Source organism: Malaya genurostris, chromosome 2, assembly GCF_030247185.1.
Source record: "Malaya genurostris strain Urasoe2022 chromosome 2, Malgen_1.1, whole genome shotgun sequence".
NCBI classification, from domain to species: Eukaryota; Metazoa; Arthropoda; class Insecta; order Diptera; family Culicidae; genus Malaya; species Malaya genurostris.
The window spans coordinates 126,552,521-126,569,721 of record NC_080571.1 but is presented as its reverse complement, the minus strand read 5'-3'; the positions used below and the strand labels follow the sequence as shown (position 1 = coordinate 126,569,721).

The 17,201-nt window shown below is 36.6% G+C and overlaps 1 protein-coding gene across 6 annotated transcripts in view; it reads left to right on the top strand.

Moving 5' to 3' along the window:
• LOC131432836 (titin homolog) overlaps positions 1-5,591 on the top strand; it is a 173,984-nt gene extending 168,393 nt beyond the window's left edge. For all 6 annotated transcript variants that reach the window (XM_058599379.1, XM_058599380.1, XM_058599375.1 and 3 more), the window contains 4 exons: positions 109-327; positions 387-913; positions 1,086-1,252; positions 2,156-5,591. In XM_058599379.1, the coding sequence (XP_058455362.1) occupies positions 109-327; positions 387-913; positions 1,086-1,252; positions 2,156-4,352 (3,110 nt within the window). In that variant the 3' untranslated portion in view covers positions 4,353-5,591. The remainder of the gene's footprint in view (positions 1-108; positions 328-386; positions 914-1,085; positions 1,253-2,155) is intronic.
• The last annotated feature ends 11,610 nt before the right edge of the window (positions 5,592-17,201 follow it).

Below are 17,201 nucleotides of genomic sequence, written 5' to 3'. Positions count from 1 at the left end.
GCCAGCGTTTCTTTGTGTTCAATTTATGTCAATAAGGAACTGCTTCTCACTTATTACAACAGTTTGTACACTTAATTTTGATATCTTGTTTTCTTTATTTTCGTACAGATGCTGTAACTCTAACGGAAGTAGTCGCTGAAACAGCTACAAAAGAAGTCGTTCAAAAGGCGCTAGTTATCCCCGAGAAGGCGTCTTCATTTAACGTACACCCAGAGCGATTATGTCAGGATCAATGCTTCTACTGTGGCGGCAAGTTTGGGCTTTACGACACACCATGCCACATCGCGGCTATGAAGTCTACCGAAAGACAGCAAAAAATACTAGCTAGTATGTTTTTTTACTATCCAGTTTGTGTTTCATGTATATTAAAATTATTTTTAAAATAGGCGAAGTGAAAATCAAAATCGACAGCTGTTTGTGCGATGCGTGCTTCCGGCATGTGGATAGGAAAACGAATTGTCCTTCCTACAGGAAGAAGACCGAAGCGAAATCTCTTACGTCACTTGCAAAAATGCAGTCTAATACAGATTCGTCTCACGAGGATAAGCAATCTCACGAAGATATGGTGCGAAGCCCAACATCTATAACAAGGGAAAGTACTGAAACAGATACCAAGGACGAATCAGCTCAATCGGCCACTATCGAAGATCTGGAAATAGTCGAGGAAAGAGTTCATGGCAGCTGCTACGTGCAGAACTGTGGCGCCAACGCATCTCATACAATACGTCGGAAGTGGTTACTGAAGATGAAGAAAACTATCAGTAAAATTTTTGAGATTAACTTAGAACAAGCCAACGTGACATCGAACTTGATTCCAATCTGCGATAGTCACTACGAATTGATAAGCCACCTGATGATTTGCGCCATGTGTAAACGTAGATTGCCGAAGAATCATATCTATTATATAGTCAATGTGAGTATAACTTCATTCTATCCGTTGCAATCCAAGCACAGTGTCTGAAGGTGGGGAAACCTATAAATTTCCAACTCCTTGCGGTCTATTCGAGTTGTTTGTTTGTAGTTACCGCCTAAGGAGGGGAAATTCTATTCAACAGTCCTCTAACATAGTTGCTTGCTTTTCGCAGGAAATCCCACAATTAGAACGTCTTATCCAGGAGCAAGGCATAGCAATGAAACTTGGCAATTCAACGCTGGTCGTGTGTAAATTATGCAGATACTATGCTAATTTGTTGCTTAAGCCACCGGATGCGAAATCACAAAAAGCTCAGTTCATCAAGAACTACAACAGACGGTGGGTATCATTTGTGTACCATAACAAATGGAAGAAATCAGATAATTGTCGAAGTTTAATTGGTCGTTTACGGGAATAATTACTAGTGAAAGATTTGAAGGATGATGTTTTGTCCGATGGAGGCACATGGTAGTTTCTGAATTTATGTTATCCAACTCAGTCTTCAGCTTTAGTTATTACTTCAGATTATTCCATAATGTTTTCATTGTAGTAATTCGTTTCAATTATTTATTTTTTGTTCGTAATTTTTTATGTTGAGCAACTCAACATAACCGATTTTTTCTTAAATTTAATTTATGTATTTTTTTTAATTTGACTCAAATTCTGCATATGCATACTTTATTACCAAAAAGAAATCTAGTCTTACTTTTGAGATTGGCCTAGACGAAAATTTTAAGAAATATGTGTCTTAAAACGGTTATTTGATGTCTTCGGTAATGTTTCAGGTAACTATTGGGGCTGTATGAATAAAAAACTGCAAAAAAAACTTTTTATTCTATTTAACAAATGAATTTTTTAAAATTAACTATCTCAAAAATGGTATTAGTATTTTTATTTTATTTTATGATTTTTTGCACTCAACATCGAGAAATTCCAATTAAAAAATATGCTAATCGTAGTTTTACTCAACGCTACCGTTCTCAAAATACAGCGGTTTTGTAATACAATTTAACAAAAACTGATTTAAATTGGGTGTTCCGCCACAAGTGGTGACTTTTCAGTCATATTATATACATAATTTGGTTATTACCATGAAGACATCATTTGGTTCCGCAATTCTGTGATTTTTGTGTAGGGAAAATTATCAACCTACTTATATTGTAAATGCTATTATCTGATTTCTGCATATCTGCTGTGACCACACAACTTGGAACATTTTCATTGGATTTGTTTTTTTTTCAGAATGCTTCAATTCTGTGAACGCGAAAAAGAACAAGATCAGCAGGAACCAAGCAATGCCGTTGCAGAACCAATTCGAATCATTTCAAATCCAGATATCGTTATTTCTGATGGCGAGGAGGAATCTACTGCCATATTATCAATGAGTGATTCTGTCTCATTGCAGCGACGCCGTCGTCATTCACAAAAATCCACCGAGATTTCTATCATTGACAGTAACTGTAGTCAGATGGCCGAACTCGAAGAGGTTACAATCACTCCAGCACCAAAACTGACAACGGTACCCAGCGTTGGCGTCGACAGTTCCATCATCCTTGATACGACAGATGCATCTAACGAACAGGCAGTAGCTTCAGCAGAAAAACGTCGCAAAGACGATACCCTCGATATGACAAAGGCTCTTAAAGCAAATCCTAACATTTCAATGCGTGAACTTTTTCCTGGTGAGGAAGAGCTCGCAATTCATATCAATATTCCGTTCAACACAGCCTCAACTCGTACACCGGAAGGATGGGCAAAGGTGACTACTACACTTCAGTATGATGATGCAACTCGAGCACTGTGGGAAGATTTACAGAAACCGTACGGCAATCAGTCTAGCTTTTTACGGCATCTGGTTCTACTGGAGAAATATTATCGTAATGGTGATTTGATTTTATCGCCGCAGGCTAAAAACAATGCAGCTACCTATTCGGAAGCAGTTCAAAATCGACTTCGAGCATTTGATAATATACCAACACCCCCTCCAGTTACGGCGATCGATAAAACCACTATACTACAACAACTAGGCAATGCTCCGATCACTATCATTCCGGCATCAAACTCGAGGACTAAATCGTCTACCGAACCCGTCAGTTTACTCAAATCAAACAATCCACATTTAGTCGTATCAGGCGAACCTTCAGCGACTTCCTTGAAGCGAAAACTGTCTGTAGATTCCAAATCTAAAGCTGTAATTGGGAAACCTGATGCTGCACAAGGAAATAAAATCATTAAACTTGATGAGACCATCGTTTTACCTGGTAGCAAAACACCTAGTCTGGTACCCCCAGAATTGATCAGCATTAATGCGAAGCAAAATGTTACAATTACATCGATCCCATCGACCAAGACTCAGACATTGACACTCCAAAGCCAGCCGGTTCAACAACAATCACTGCTTCAACCTCAGCAATCACTACTTCAGCCACAAACTTCCAACAAGAAATCCCCTGGAACAAGTGGAGCTCGTGAGATTATTAAACTTCCTGATCAGCTAACTGAAGCTGAACGAAGAGAAACATCAAAACCTTGGCGACCAACGCTTATTCCTATAACTCCTGGTAGTTCTGAAGCAATCAAAGCGGGTCCGCTATATCAAACTGCCGATGGTCGCCGACTACCAAAACTGGTTCAAGTCATGTCGGGTGGAAAGCCGTATCACATTTCTATCAATGACTATAACCGGATGTGCATACTACGACGAGAAAAATTGCTTCAGCAACAGTTGCTACAGCAACAAATTCATCAACATCAGAAGCGAATGCAGCAACAATCTCCTCCAAATCCAACTAAGGCGCCAAAATCATCAGAAACGACAATTGGTTCGGCAAAAATGGTCCAAATTCCAAATCAAATTCTTGAACAAAATTCACTAATTCCGATCAATAACACCGGAAACAACGGTTCAGGAAACACTAAGTCAAACGGCCCCAACAGTGAACTACAACAGTTGATCAGAACACGCAAACCTAACAGCAATAGCAATCTTATGCCAACGGCTGTTTCGAGCGCTGCGGCAACAGCGTTTTTCAAAAACACCTTATCGATGAACGCGGCTAGCAAAGCGCTCTCATTACCCAATAGCACCAGTCTGTTTTCGATGTCATTGCAGAATCAACAGCAACAACACCCACCAAACGCATCCTCACCCACAACCCCCTCGCAACTTGATCAGCTCATCAAAAGTAACAACCAATTCCTGAGCAGTTTCGTAAGTCAGTCACAATTGAGTGCAATGGTGGCACAGGCTGCCGCAGCGGCGGCTGCTAATTCTGGCAATCCTATGTTGAGCGCGGGTACCAGTGGCGGATCGATTCTCATGGATAATTCGGCCGCTCAGCTGCTATCCAAAATACCAAAATCCCTTACTGTGATACCACAACAAAAACAAAGATCCTTGTCACGTGTCTCCTCGAACGAGGACCAAAGCAGTGCCTAAGCAAAAGAAATCGATGATACAAGCAAAACAAAACTGCACACTAAACGTAGAACAAAAAGTATAACCTCTTATCGAATGAAGAAGATAATGAAACAAACTTGTTCAATTTTAGAAATTAGATTCTTTTCTAACAATGCTAATCAAAACCCCGTTTCATAACCACAAAAACAATGGGATGAACATAAGCTTGGGAACTAATCAATTGCTCTAGTCACTTTGGCTTGTCTTTAAATATTTACGAGTTTTCGTTCTCGATTTCTTTGATAGACGGAATTTGAGCTAATCGCGGAAAAACATTCCAACTCGGATGAGCTAAAATGTTGACTATTCTAACTAGAGGCAGAAGACATAGATCGTCAGGTTTTTCCGGTATGTTGTAGGCTCATCGGTAGATTTGGTTTCTTAACGTACGTTAACACAAAAATACAATAGTAACAACTCAAGCCAGTGAAGCAACTTCGAAAACGCTCATTGCCATAGGACATGTTAGTTGTCCTAATGGAAACAGAAAACAGTAATCGGCTAAGAAACGAGTAAGTTATTCGTTGCGCCCCCCTTCGTGAAGTTTTTTCCCGCTTGTCGTAGACGCAATGATTCAATTATTAGTAAAACATTATAATTTCCATTTTGAATACTATGATTATTGCTGATAATTTATTAGACATGAAAATTCATATTTTATGTAATCGCTAATGTACTACACACACTTCGCTTCTGTCTTATGTGGGTATATTTCAACCTACTCTACAGTACTATTTCTATCTGCAACTCATTTTTTGCGATTAGTAAAGCAACCAGCAAACCTTTGATTTAGGTTTAGGCTCAATCCATAATTGGACCCAACTATTTCTATCGATAAATTATTAAACTATTATATATGCTTTGTCAATTTTGCTTTGATCAATACTACAGAATAATTTTCTGCAAGAAAGCCTAGTGTGTTAAGGTTTAAAAAATATAATGCGATAATGCACCTGTTTAAATCGTAAGGAAAATTTAGCGATAGAAATATGAAGACAAGAAAATATGTTGGAACTACAAACAATGAGATACGAATAAAAGTTACAAAAAAATGAAAAGAGCGAACATATGAGATAGTTGACTATTATTTAATGAATTTTAGGAATCAGAAAAATAAGGAAACATATTTTATCACACTTATCACTAATGGAAAACACTAGAAATACACAGTAGACATATACTTCGAATTAAAAACGTGTATAAATTTGAAATAAATTTAAAGGTATTCCATAAAAATTTTGTTCATCGTTTGATTCAATCATATCCGAAAGTTCTTGTTAACCCTTTATTTTATGTCGTAGAAAAGCAAATGTTTCAATTATTTAGGTTTGTTTAAAATGCACATTTTCCATGTTTTTCCACGATTTGGCGTTTTGCCACGCATATATTTCAATGAAAAAAGTTTAAGGGTTTTGAAGGATGAGATATTCTACAGTCTGTTACATAAGAGCGTGGTCGCTGTTGTGAGAAAATGAAAAGACTCAACATGAAAATACTTTTGAATATTGATTTATTAGATCAAAAACTTACATGCAAATACATTAATAACAAGTCCAAAGATTTTGCGCGTATTCTTCTGAAAACGACCTCCAAATTTTGTTAATTCGACGAACAAGCTGCTTCAAATTATGTATTCGTTTCTTCCCAAGCTTTATCGTTTGTTTAGCCCAAACGATCTCAATTGGATCGGTATCGGACGACTGAGAGGGCCAATCCAAGGTCACGACACCATCCAAGACGTTTTTGCACATGTTTTTCACTCAACATCGGTTTTTGCAAAATACTTCGAAATTTCTAATTATTTGCGATCAAATGTCTGCGAACAGTTCGTACGACATAATTAAAACTTTTTAGATCAATTTTGAAGCCCCTTCGTGCAAAGTTGACGTCGGATTCTTCAAAAACAGGTCACAAACAACTTTTTTGTCTTTTTCCGAAAGAACCGCGATTTGGAAAGTCATCGACATTCATTGTGATTCGAGTTTGAAGATATTTTTTTCGTTTCTGATTCCGGTACGAGTGACGTAACCGCACAATTATTTCTGAAAGTGACTAATGTATTATTGCTGAAACATTCTGTTTGAAAAATATTGTCTAATATTTGACATAAGCGTTGAATCATGCTTTTGCGAACCATCCCAAATCAATTTGAATGCATGTGTATCAAAAATGAACTCAAATTCGAGTCAGAATTAAAATAAAAAGGTAACAAATGTTTTAATGAGACTACGTTCATGACAAGAGAAAGGCATAATCACACCACAAGGTGGTTTAAGAATAGGTTTTTGAAGATGGTATGAGTACTAAGTACACTGTTATCCGAAAACAGTTTTATATCAATTGTGGTTGCTGAAATGCTGCACTTGATGACACCCGGCTCCTATTATTCTTGAGACACGTAACAAACAGACATAATTGCAATGAGTCCCGGAGGGCCGTATGTCATATACCAATCGATTCAGCTCGACGAACTGAGCAAATGTCCGTGTGTGTGCATGCAAGGATGGCTTTTATCGTATCAAAGAACGCTCACTAGCAACTCTTCACACGATTCAATCAGTGCCATCAAAGAGAGACGGATATCATCGTAGCAACAAACACCCGACATGGCTCATTTAACATAGAATAGACACCAGTGCGAGAGCGAATTTCTCTCGATTATTCTCGTTTCGCGATCCGATTCTGTACAGGCAGTTGATAATTGCGATAGAATCATTTTACTATTGCCGCTTATTCTAATTATGTGCATACAACCATTGTATAAGTTGTGTCTATGAAAATGTCTGTGAATGCTCCACACAAGGGTTTTGAAATATTGCAACCTAGTATGAGAATCATCAAGTTGAATCATCGATTCGATTTTCTGCGGTAATTGTCAACTTTCGATTCTCTCTTGGTAAATTCCACACAGCAACGATCATTATCAGAATTTTTTTAAGGGTGTGAAATACTCAGAGTATGAAGTGGAGCGATGAAATGTTTCAACATTCTCTCACGGTTCATGCATTGAGAGACTCGAGTTCTTGTAGCATCTTCTACCGGATTGAAAATGTTGTATACAATATAGATAGCAATATAGCAGCTTCTGTCAAATTTTCGGCAATCACCAACACTGTGTGCATGTGTGTGGGTCTGTATGTGTGTTGTCAACAAAGAGGTCGAGATCTCAGAGATGACTGGACCGATTTTGATCAAACTAGTCGCAAACGAAATGCCTCCCCGTCACCCTGAACGCTATTAAATGGTTTTGAGTTATAGTTTTTGAGTTTTTGAGTTATACGAAGTTTTATGTCAAATTTTTCAGTTTTTTGACAATATCTGTAACAATCGACCTTGAAAACAGAATATTATTTAAGACTTAGATTCCGCACGGTAATAGCTATTCAACAAGCCATAGATTGTCAAAATCCGTCTATTTTTAACGGAGATATCGATAATTTTGTGTAAGCGTTTTTTTCGCTCTATTCCAGTAGTAAAAGTTTTGAGCGCTGAATGACAAAGTAATGTTTGGGAGCAACGTGGAACACGATTTTTTATACAATTGTTTCTAAGTACCAAAAAGGTGTACAGCATACTTTTTAATGACAATTTGCTCGGACCGATTTTAGCACGGTTCGTTTTTGGCAACATAATCGTTCGAATATGGCATATGTAATTTCGAGTTGAAAGCAATTTCATAAATATATCGATTTAAACTACTCACAGCAATAAATGCAGGAAGAACATAACACCCATATACCATTCGAATCAGTTCGTTGGGATCAGCAAATGCGTGTGTGATAAATAATTTCACTCAATTTTCTCGGAGATGACTCAACCGTGTTCTACAAACTCAGATTCATATGAAAAGCCGTATGCTCAAAAATAAGGTTCCTGAATTACGATTAAAATGAAAGGTCTTAAGATCCTATAAAACATTCCGCTTTTTAGTCAGATCCAACTTCCGGTTTAGGTGATATAGGCTGATTAGTATAAAAATGTCCATTTCACATAAATTAATCAGGTTTATCGGGTTAGCAGATTTGGATAGTCGATAACCAAATAAACTTATTTCAGTTTTGGTGGTATTCAGTTTTCGATTCGGAATGTACCCAAAAATTTAATTCGCACTACGATTTCTCATAGATGTCTACACTGATTTTCAAACAGTTTGAATCAAATGTAAACTAAACAGCTCATGAGGTGGATTTAACTGACTTCGGCTACACCGATTTTAGAATTTCGGTTCCAGTATCGAATCGTTTCTCAAAGCTCAATCGTTTTCTCAAAAAAGGCCAAATCTAATTTCAAAAACAAAAATTCAAATTAAAAGATTTATGGTCCCAAACAAAATTAATAAATTTCATCCGATTCTGGAATTACAGAGTGGTGAGTGTTTAAAATTCTTACCGAAGATGAAAATCCAAAAGCTTCAAAAATGGACTCAAAACTATTGAAATTTATTTAATTAATGGCCATATGAATTTTCGGTTATGCTGGTTCATGAATACCGGTTCTAGTAGTACCGTAAATAACCGTAAACTCTGAATTGGAACTTGTTTCGACATCTCATGGAATGCTCAATCGATTATTACACGTTTATATTCAAATTCGATCTGATTTGCAGTTTCGATATCACAGGATAATGAATAAATAAAACTTTAAATTGCCGCTTGAAACGACGGTCATGAGAACTAAAACACCAAAGAAAAACACATGCGGATGATAAAAAAAAAGGTATAAGTGAGATCAGGTGGATTAAGCACGTTTTTTTTTCTTTGGAAGACGTGTGCAAAGTTTAATCCAAGTTGGAGTATGTGAAATCTGATTACCAGTTACTCACATCTGAGCAATTCCAGGAATGAGTAGACGAAAAATTGACAAAATCAGAATCGACCTTCTCCGATTTGGATGAAACTTTGCACATGGCTTCAGTATGGCAAACCATAAGTTTTGAACCGATGGAGAGGTCAATCCGACCCACGACTGATTTTAAAAAAGGGCGTATGTATTTTTGCATTTCACAAAAATTGCATTTTTCAAATCGTTGTAACTCGGAAACCGTTAATTGCACAAAAATGGCGTTCAGAAAGAAGTTGTAGGGTATCGATTTGGCACTCTAGAAAAAATATACACTGAAAATTTATGTTTATTTGTTTTCTCGATATTTACAAAATAATCCGAAAAAGTTAAATAAAAATAAATCAGGGTTTTATTTTTTTTTTGATAATTTTTATTTAAAAGCTGTTATTAAAAGCTACAGATTGACGGCTATTCCATCCGCGCCTTTTGAAAAATAAAGAAATTTCAAGTTCTCGTTGAAAGATAATCGTTTCAACAGCAGAATATTACTTGATTGTACGTTTCGGCTTAGACTCATCAGTGCGTAGCAGTTTATGTTGAACTGCTACCTCCGACCTGACGGTTCAACATAAACCGCTAGGCAGACGTTAAGTTAATGCTATTTGCAAAACACTTCTTTGATATTACACCTAAGTGTAATATCAAAACCGACGTCCCGAACGAAACAAGTTTCGGCCTACTAGCCGTACAGATTTTGGTAAGTTTGAGAGGTAAAGAGCTTTTACCCCCTAATTTATGCTAGGTGCATATAACCAATTTCACTTGATTTTACGTTTCGTCTTAGACTCATCAGTGCGTAGCAGTTTATGTTGAACTGCTACCTCCGACCTGACGGACGGCTGTACGGCTAGTAAGCCGAAACTTGTTTCGTTCGGGACGTCGGTTTTGATATTACACTTAGGTGTAATATCAAAGAAGTGTTTTGCAAATAGCATTAACTTTACGTCTGCCTAGCGGTTTATGTTGAACCGTCAGGTCGGAGGTAGCAGTTCAACATAAACTGCTACGCACTGATGAGTCTAAGACGAAACGTAAAATCAAGTGAAATTGGTTATATGCACCTAGCATAAATTAGGGGGTAAAAGCTCTTTACCTCTCAAACTTACCAAGTAGAATATTATTCTACAGGTTAAAGGCAATAAATTAGTTCATGATATACATTCTTCTAAAAGTAGCTGTTCTTGAGATACTTGCATATTTGTTTTGATTATAGAGGTTTTAACCATAATGTCATTCGCCTCATCGAGCCAGAAATACATTCTGATTCTATGTACGGGGTTGGGAATCGAACCCAGGTGGGCTGCGTGAAAGGCATCGACTAACCCATCACGCTACACCCGTCCCACTTGCATATTTAATTATAACACCATTTTTTATGTTTCTAGGAAGTTATTTGTTTGCTATATCTACAATTATTCCATTACGATAGTATGACTTTCCTTATAAGCCCGCCTACGAAAGCGATCACAAATTCTGAACGTGGTATTCAATTTAACCTTGCACTTTTGAGCTTCTAATTTTCCAATTATGGTTTCTGTTAATAGGAAAAATTTTCCGGAACACACAAAACCAGGAAATACAATTAACGGTTTCCGAGTTACAACGATTTGAAAAAGGCAATTGCCTTTTGTGAAATGCGAAAATACATACGCCCTTTTTAAAAATCAGTCGTGAGTCGGATTGACCTCTCCATCGGTTCAAAACTTATGGTTTGCCATACTGAAGCCATGTGCAAAGTTTCATCCAAATCGGAGAAGGTCGAGTCTGATGATCTGCTAAGCCTTTTTCGAACTGCAACTGCTCATATTGATGATAGTATTTGTTGTAAATTAAGATTGACTGCGCATATTACTAGCCAATGCAATAGTCATAACTTGTTTACGCTTTCGATTCCACATAGTATTTTAAAGCTAGTTGCGATTTGATACTTTGGTTATTCACCATAAATACCGCACATTTATACATCATCATGATTTTTCGATAAACAATCAATAAATCATGCAAAGAAAATGAACCTAAGAATAATTACAGAAGCCCAACTTGTCCAACATCGCTCTTTTTATTGGGTTGGTTTGTGAACGTCGTTATCATAAATTCTAATCATTCTAAACTACCATAAATATAATCTAGATCAATTTTACTCTCACAATATCCAGTCACTTCATTAAAATTAACTTTTGCAGATTCTTCACCATCTTTCCACAGGTCTCGTCGATGGAGAAAAACTTTTTTATGATGACCCTATGTTTTCTAATAATTCGCAGTCGGGCTACATCAGATAAGAAAAGCCTATCTGTAAATCTGCTGTCGCACGTGCGACCGACAGGAAGTTCACACTTCAAACACCGCAAAAGTTGAGCTCTTATTATTTTTTGTTCCATTTCGACGCCAGTCCGAGTATTCAGCCATGCCACAGCTGCTGTAGAATGAAAAGTATGATTTCCCCATCGGTGAAAATTGACTTTCTCTATTTTCGGGTCTGACTTCTTGTGGTGTTGTCGGATTCGGGTATTACAAATCGTTATGGGTTATTTGTTTTGGAGCTCTCAATTCAGTTTGTAGCTTAACCGAAGATGACCTTCGATACCAATAAGAGATGGCACATAAATAAAAGTGAATAATTTTATTACCGTTACACGGAGCAAGGGTGGTTGACGTACACCCATATCAAGTGTTTTCAACATGTGTTAGTATAGTACTTAACGGAGAGTTAAGCGGACACTGGCGAAAACGTGAAAACACTGCTAAATGAAATATTTGGCTTAACGATGGCCATGAATGGAGATTGTTGATGACAAATGAGTCGAACGTCGAATGTACTTTGTACGCTTAGGCGGTGGATTTGGTACTTGCTGTTTAGTGGGACTTGTTTTAGAAGGTTGATGGCATAGGAAACTTTCTTCGGGTAAAACAGCTTACCGGCTATGTAACAATCAACCAAGAACCAAGATTTTGGTACAGCTGCGGAGTCTACCTTTTTTGCCTCATACACATACGGAAAGCTCCAAGTGATGTTTTGGAAGTCTAATAAAAATGCTGCTTAAGCGAGTTATGTTATAAAGCTATGAAAATAGAACTGGCAATCTGTTATAGTTGGGTGAAGTTAATTTCCTGAGTTCAGTGAAATCATAGCTTCAACCCAATAAATGAAAATTACATTTTTGAGAATGGTGAGCTCATTTCGTTTGGATCTTATATCATCTTTTTTGCATGTGCAAATTCGGCTTCTATAGACACATTGAAAATGTTCCCATAACGTGATGCATGTAGTTTTGTAGATTTTGACAAACTTAGGTTCAAATGAAAGGTGGTTCTTGTGGTCCCATATTTACGTTACGAATAATTTCAATTAAAAGTGGCGTAAATAAAATTAAGTAAGTGGTCCCATACGGAATTCCTGAATTCCATCCAGATCCGAAATCCGATTCCGGAACTATAGGGTAAAAAGTGTTAAAAATTCATACCGTCACATAAAGCAGCGGAACGAACAACGCAAAAAGTTTTCTACGCTGACTTCAAAACTACTCCTATCGGTAGTCATTATCAGTAGACAGCAAAGCAAATCTATTCTGACTATCTTGGTTTTAGGTTCCCGATTCCGGAGGTGTACAATCTCGTCATATACTCTAAAATGGATCTCACTCGTTTTTTCAGCGACGGCTTCACCGATTTCCATAAATTTAGAGCCAAATCAAAGGTCTGATGGGTCAGTACAGAATTCTTGAATTCCGTTTAGATCCTACTTCCGTTTCCGAAATTTTAGGGTAAAGTGTGTTAAAATGTTTATATCATCACTCAAAGCGGCGAAACAAAAAACGTAAAAAAGTTTCTGAGCTGGCCTCAAAACTACTTCAATCGGTAGTAATTATCAGTTGACAGTAGAACAAACCGATTTCAGCTATCATTATCTCCGGTTTCCGATTCTGGAAAAACCGAATATAATGGTCATATATTTTTTAAATATACTCGTTGTTCTCAGCGATGCACAGTGGTTCAAAAACGCAATTTCACGCTCTTACTTGATAACTCATGGGAACGTGATTTTTGAAGTACAGTATCTTCAGCAAAGTTGCTCAGAATGATAGACGCCATGTTTTGGCAAATTCTATTTATGTGATTAATCCTCCTAAAAGTGAGATCGAAATATTTTAGTTTAGAGTCAACATAGGGGTTAAGTTACTTCGACAAAGTTGTTCAGAAAGATATTTCAAACAAATTTGCTGATATAATGTGTTTTCTGAAAAGGGTGTTCTAAAACCAGTTTTTGTAAGAAAACACATATATTTTCAATTTATATGAGTTTTTCATGTTATACAAAGTTTTTCATCATCAAAAACTACACAACTTTTTAAAAACATACTATGCTGCTATCAGTTCAGTTTAATGAAATAGAGCCATTTTTCATGTTTTTTACAAAATTTCAACTTGTCCATCAACAGGCGCAGAAAGGTGCAGATGAGACTACTTACATATTAAACTACCTCGAAAGAGCTTTCATACCGTGGTTGAATTACTCGTTTGCGATCGTCTGCAGGCGAGATATGTTCTTTTCAAATATCCTTGTCCTTGGCAATTGCAATGGTAGGGTTCACTTCTCGTCAGATCAGATTTCAGTAAATATTTATTAATATGGTACTTGCCGCAAAATATGATTTTACTTGCACATCGAAGTCTATAAATTGAATAGTTTAGTAACTGTTTTGTCACGACTTTTAAAAAAAGCAATCATCAAATCGAATTAAGTTATGTCATCTTCTGATAGAGAAAAGAAGGATCAATACTTATTTTTTAGTTATTTGTATTTCTTAACCAGCTAAAAGACTCTTAGGACCGTCCGACAGATTCTTTTTGGACTGTTTCGGCCATTCACGAATATTTGTAATTAAAGGATCCGATGAAACTAATAACCAATTCATGGGATCCCGATTCGTAAGTGATCTGTATTGCTCGCGTGTATAATACTCTCGAAATCTGTATGAAAAAAACTTCTTAATCATTGTGAACAGTACAATATAGGAAGCGTTTATCGATCTCCACTTCAATTGATGAATAGAGGATATTTCAGGAAAAATGTAATGGAAAATGGAATTATGGAAAAACTTACCAGAAAAGGACATAACGTAATTCGACATGATGATTGCTTTTTTTCAAAGTCGTGGCTTCTTATCTCACTTTCAAAAAACGTCTGACAGTTACTGTCAAAAAACGTTTGTAATGATTACTAAATTTTTCTATTTGTAGACTTCGATGTCCAAAAAATCCATTAATTGTGAAAGTTACCATGGTAACGAATATATCCTGAAGTCTGATCTGACATACAATGAACCTTATCATTTAAAATGTCAAGGACAAGGATATTTGAAAAGAACATATCTCGCCTGCAGACGAGTAATTCAACCACGGTATGAAAGCTCTTTGGAAGTTGTTTAATATGTAAGTAGTCTCATCTACACCTTTCTGCGCCTTTTGATGATAGACAAGTTGAAATTTTGCAATAAAAAGCATGCAAAATGGCTCTATTCCATTGAACTGAAATGATAGCAGCATAGTATGTTTGAGAAAGTTGTGTAGTTTTTAATGATGAAAAACTTTGTAGAACATGAAAAACTCATATAAATTGAAAATATATGTGTTTTCTTACAAAAACTGGTTTTAGAACACCCTTTTCAGAAAATACATTATATCATGAATTAAACTCATGTTACGGGAATAAAACTTTCAGCAAATTTGTTTGAAATATCTTTCTGAACAATTTTGTCGAAGTAACTTAGCCCCTATGTTGGCTCTAAACTAAAATAATATTTTGATATCACTTTTAGGAGGATTAATCACATAAATAGAATTTGCTAAAAAATGCCGTCTATCATTCTGAGCAACTTTGCTGAAGATACTGTACTTCAAAAATCACGTTCCCATGAGTTATCAAGTAAGAGCGTGAAATTGCGTTTTTGAATCACTGTGCGATGGCTCGATCGATTTTTATAAACTGACCCAACTAGCCAAAAGTACGGATAAAAGAGACTTGTTTGGCTTAAATGTAGACCAATTTTGAACCGAGGAACGGAGGGCCGAGTGCCATATTTAATTAGACCTTGTTTGTCTAGTACGCAAAAGGTTTGTGTGTGTTTGTGTGAAAAAAATATGCACTCACTTTTCTCCGAACTGATTTTCAAAAACATAGACTCAACTGAAAGGTACTATTGTCTCAACATTTTTTTTGGAATTTGGTACGAATTTGACTTCCAGTTCCGGAATTTGACAATTCCTTTCCAGCTTACAAATTAGTATAGTGTATATCAAGACAATAGATTTAAATAGATTATTACTATACATGCTATACATGTATGCAAATATATGAAAAATATTTCTATCCGATTTCCGAGGAGGAGTGAAACCAGTGACTACCAGTCTGGACGCGCGTAAACACGCATAAACAAGCTCATGCTTGCACGTACAACTTAGCAAATTGTTGCGATTTTTATTTTGTTCACTTCTTGATAATTCACAATATTAGAAGCAATCTAAGTGGAGCTCTATGCAATTTTTTACGCCTTTTCAAAGTTAGTTTTAACTATTGAAAATCCGAAAAATTATGAATAGTTCAACACATATTTAAAAAATGGAAAATGTTTTCTAAACAAAATATGATAAAGTATTGTAAAAGTACAAACCTTTACGAAGAGATTCCCTGTTTAAACGTATAAATAAATTGAGCTATCGCGAAGCAACACGATTTTCAGGACGAGATGTTGATCGTACGACGCTCACTGCAAAAGTGAAATAGCAGCTGAGATGCTAGGTAAAAATTTCAAATATCTGCAAACAGGGTTTCAAAAGTCTGTAAATGTGAAAAAAAATCGGCAGTCAGCAAGCATGCCTTACTGGCAGCAATTTCTCCAATAAGGGGGGGTTAGGGTCTAAACGATGAAAAAATCATCATTTTACGAATTTTTTGCAGAACTATCGTTCAAAAAAATAAATTCAAATATTTTGCATGATGAAAAGCATCATTTGAACAACATTTTGTAATTTTTTCATGGGAAAATATTGAGAAATAAGTCGGTGAAGAGATATTTTTGTGGACACTTCTTATAAATCATGATTTGCGGTGTTCACTGTATCTCAGCGCAGACTATTCAGAAGTGAACAAATGAAAGCAGCATAGTTAGAGAAGAAGTTTTTCTAGACCCCAACGTTTCAGTTTGATCTTCTTAATTTTTTTTTAATTTTTGGTGGTTAGTTAAAATGAAAACTGCGATTTTTCACGAAAAAATTCGCCATTTTGTGGCTGTTAAACCTCCCCAAAGTAACAAACAACGAAAACGTTGGGGTCTGGTTTTTTATATGTAGAAAATGTGTGCAAAAATTGACAAAAAACTTGGTGCAGTAGTTTTTGAATGACGATGGACACGGCCCTGCTTTCGAGAAAAATGCGTTTTGAAGTACCTCAGGATATTTATTAGATTTATTTCCGGATTCCAATCTGTATTCTATTTCCTTGAACACGTGTAATAATAATGACATTATTCTTTTTCACCCACCGAGGGATACGTTGTCTGCTCTCGATGCAACACCCCGAGGGACTCGACATCTGCGTTCTCGCAATCATCCGCGAGGGATGCCTGAACTCCGCTGTCACATCTCCCTTTTCTTTCTAGAGACGAAGTCTCGGTATCTAAGACGAAGTCTTCGAATCGCTGTGGTCGTCTGACAGTTCTATGCAATCGAGTCGATACTTCATTATGAGATTTGTCTATTACGTTAGTAGCAGCCTTCACTTGTTCCTTGCCGATTTCCGGATTACCTTCAGGCTCTGTTGGAGATACACGTTTCAAATGGGCCGAGTTTCGCTCATAGACCTTGTTAGTCTGCTTATTTTGAATCACTACCCTAGCTCCCGTCTTATCGACTACTTCGAATTCTGTAGGTCCAAACGTAGTGATTAATTTGTTCCCTGGTAGCAAGTTCTGCATTAGTACAGTATCT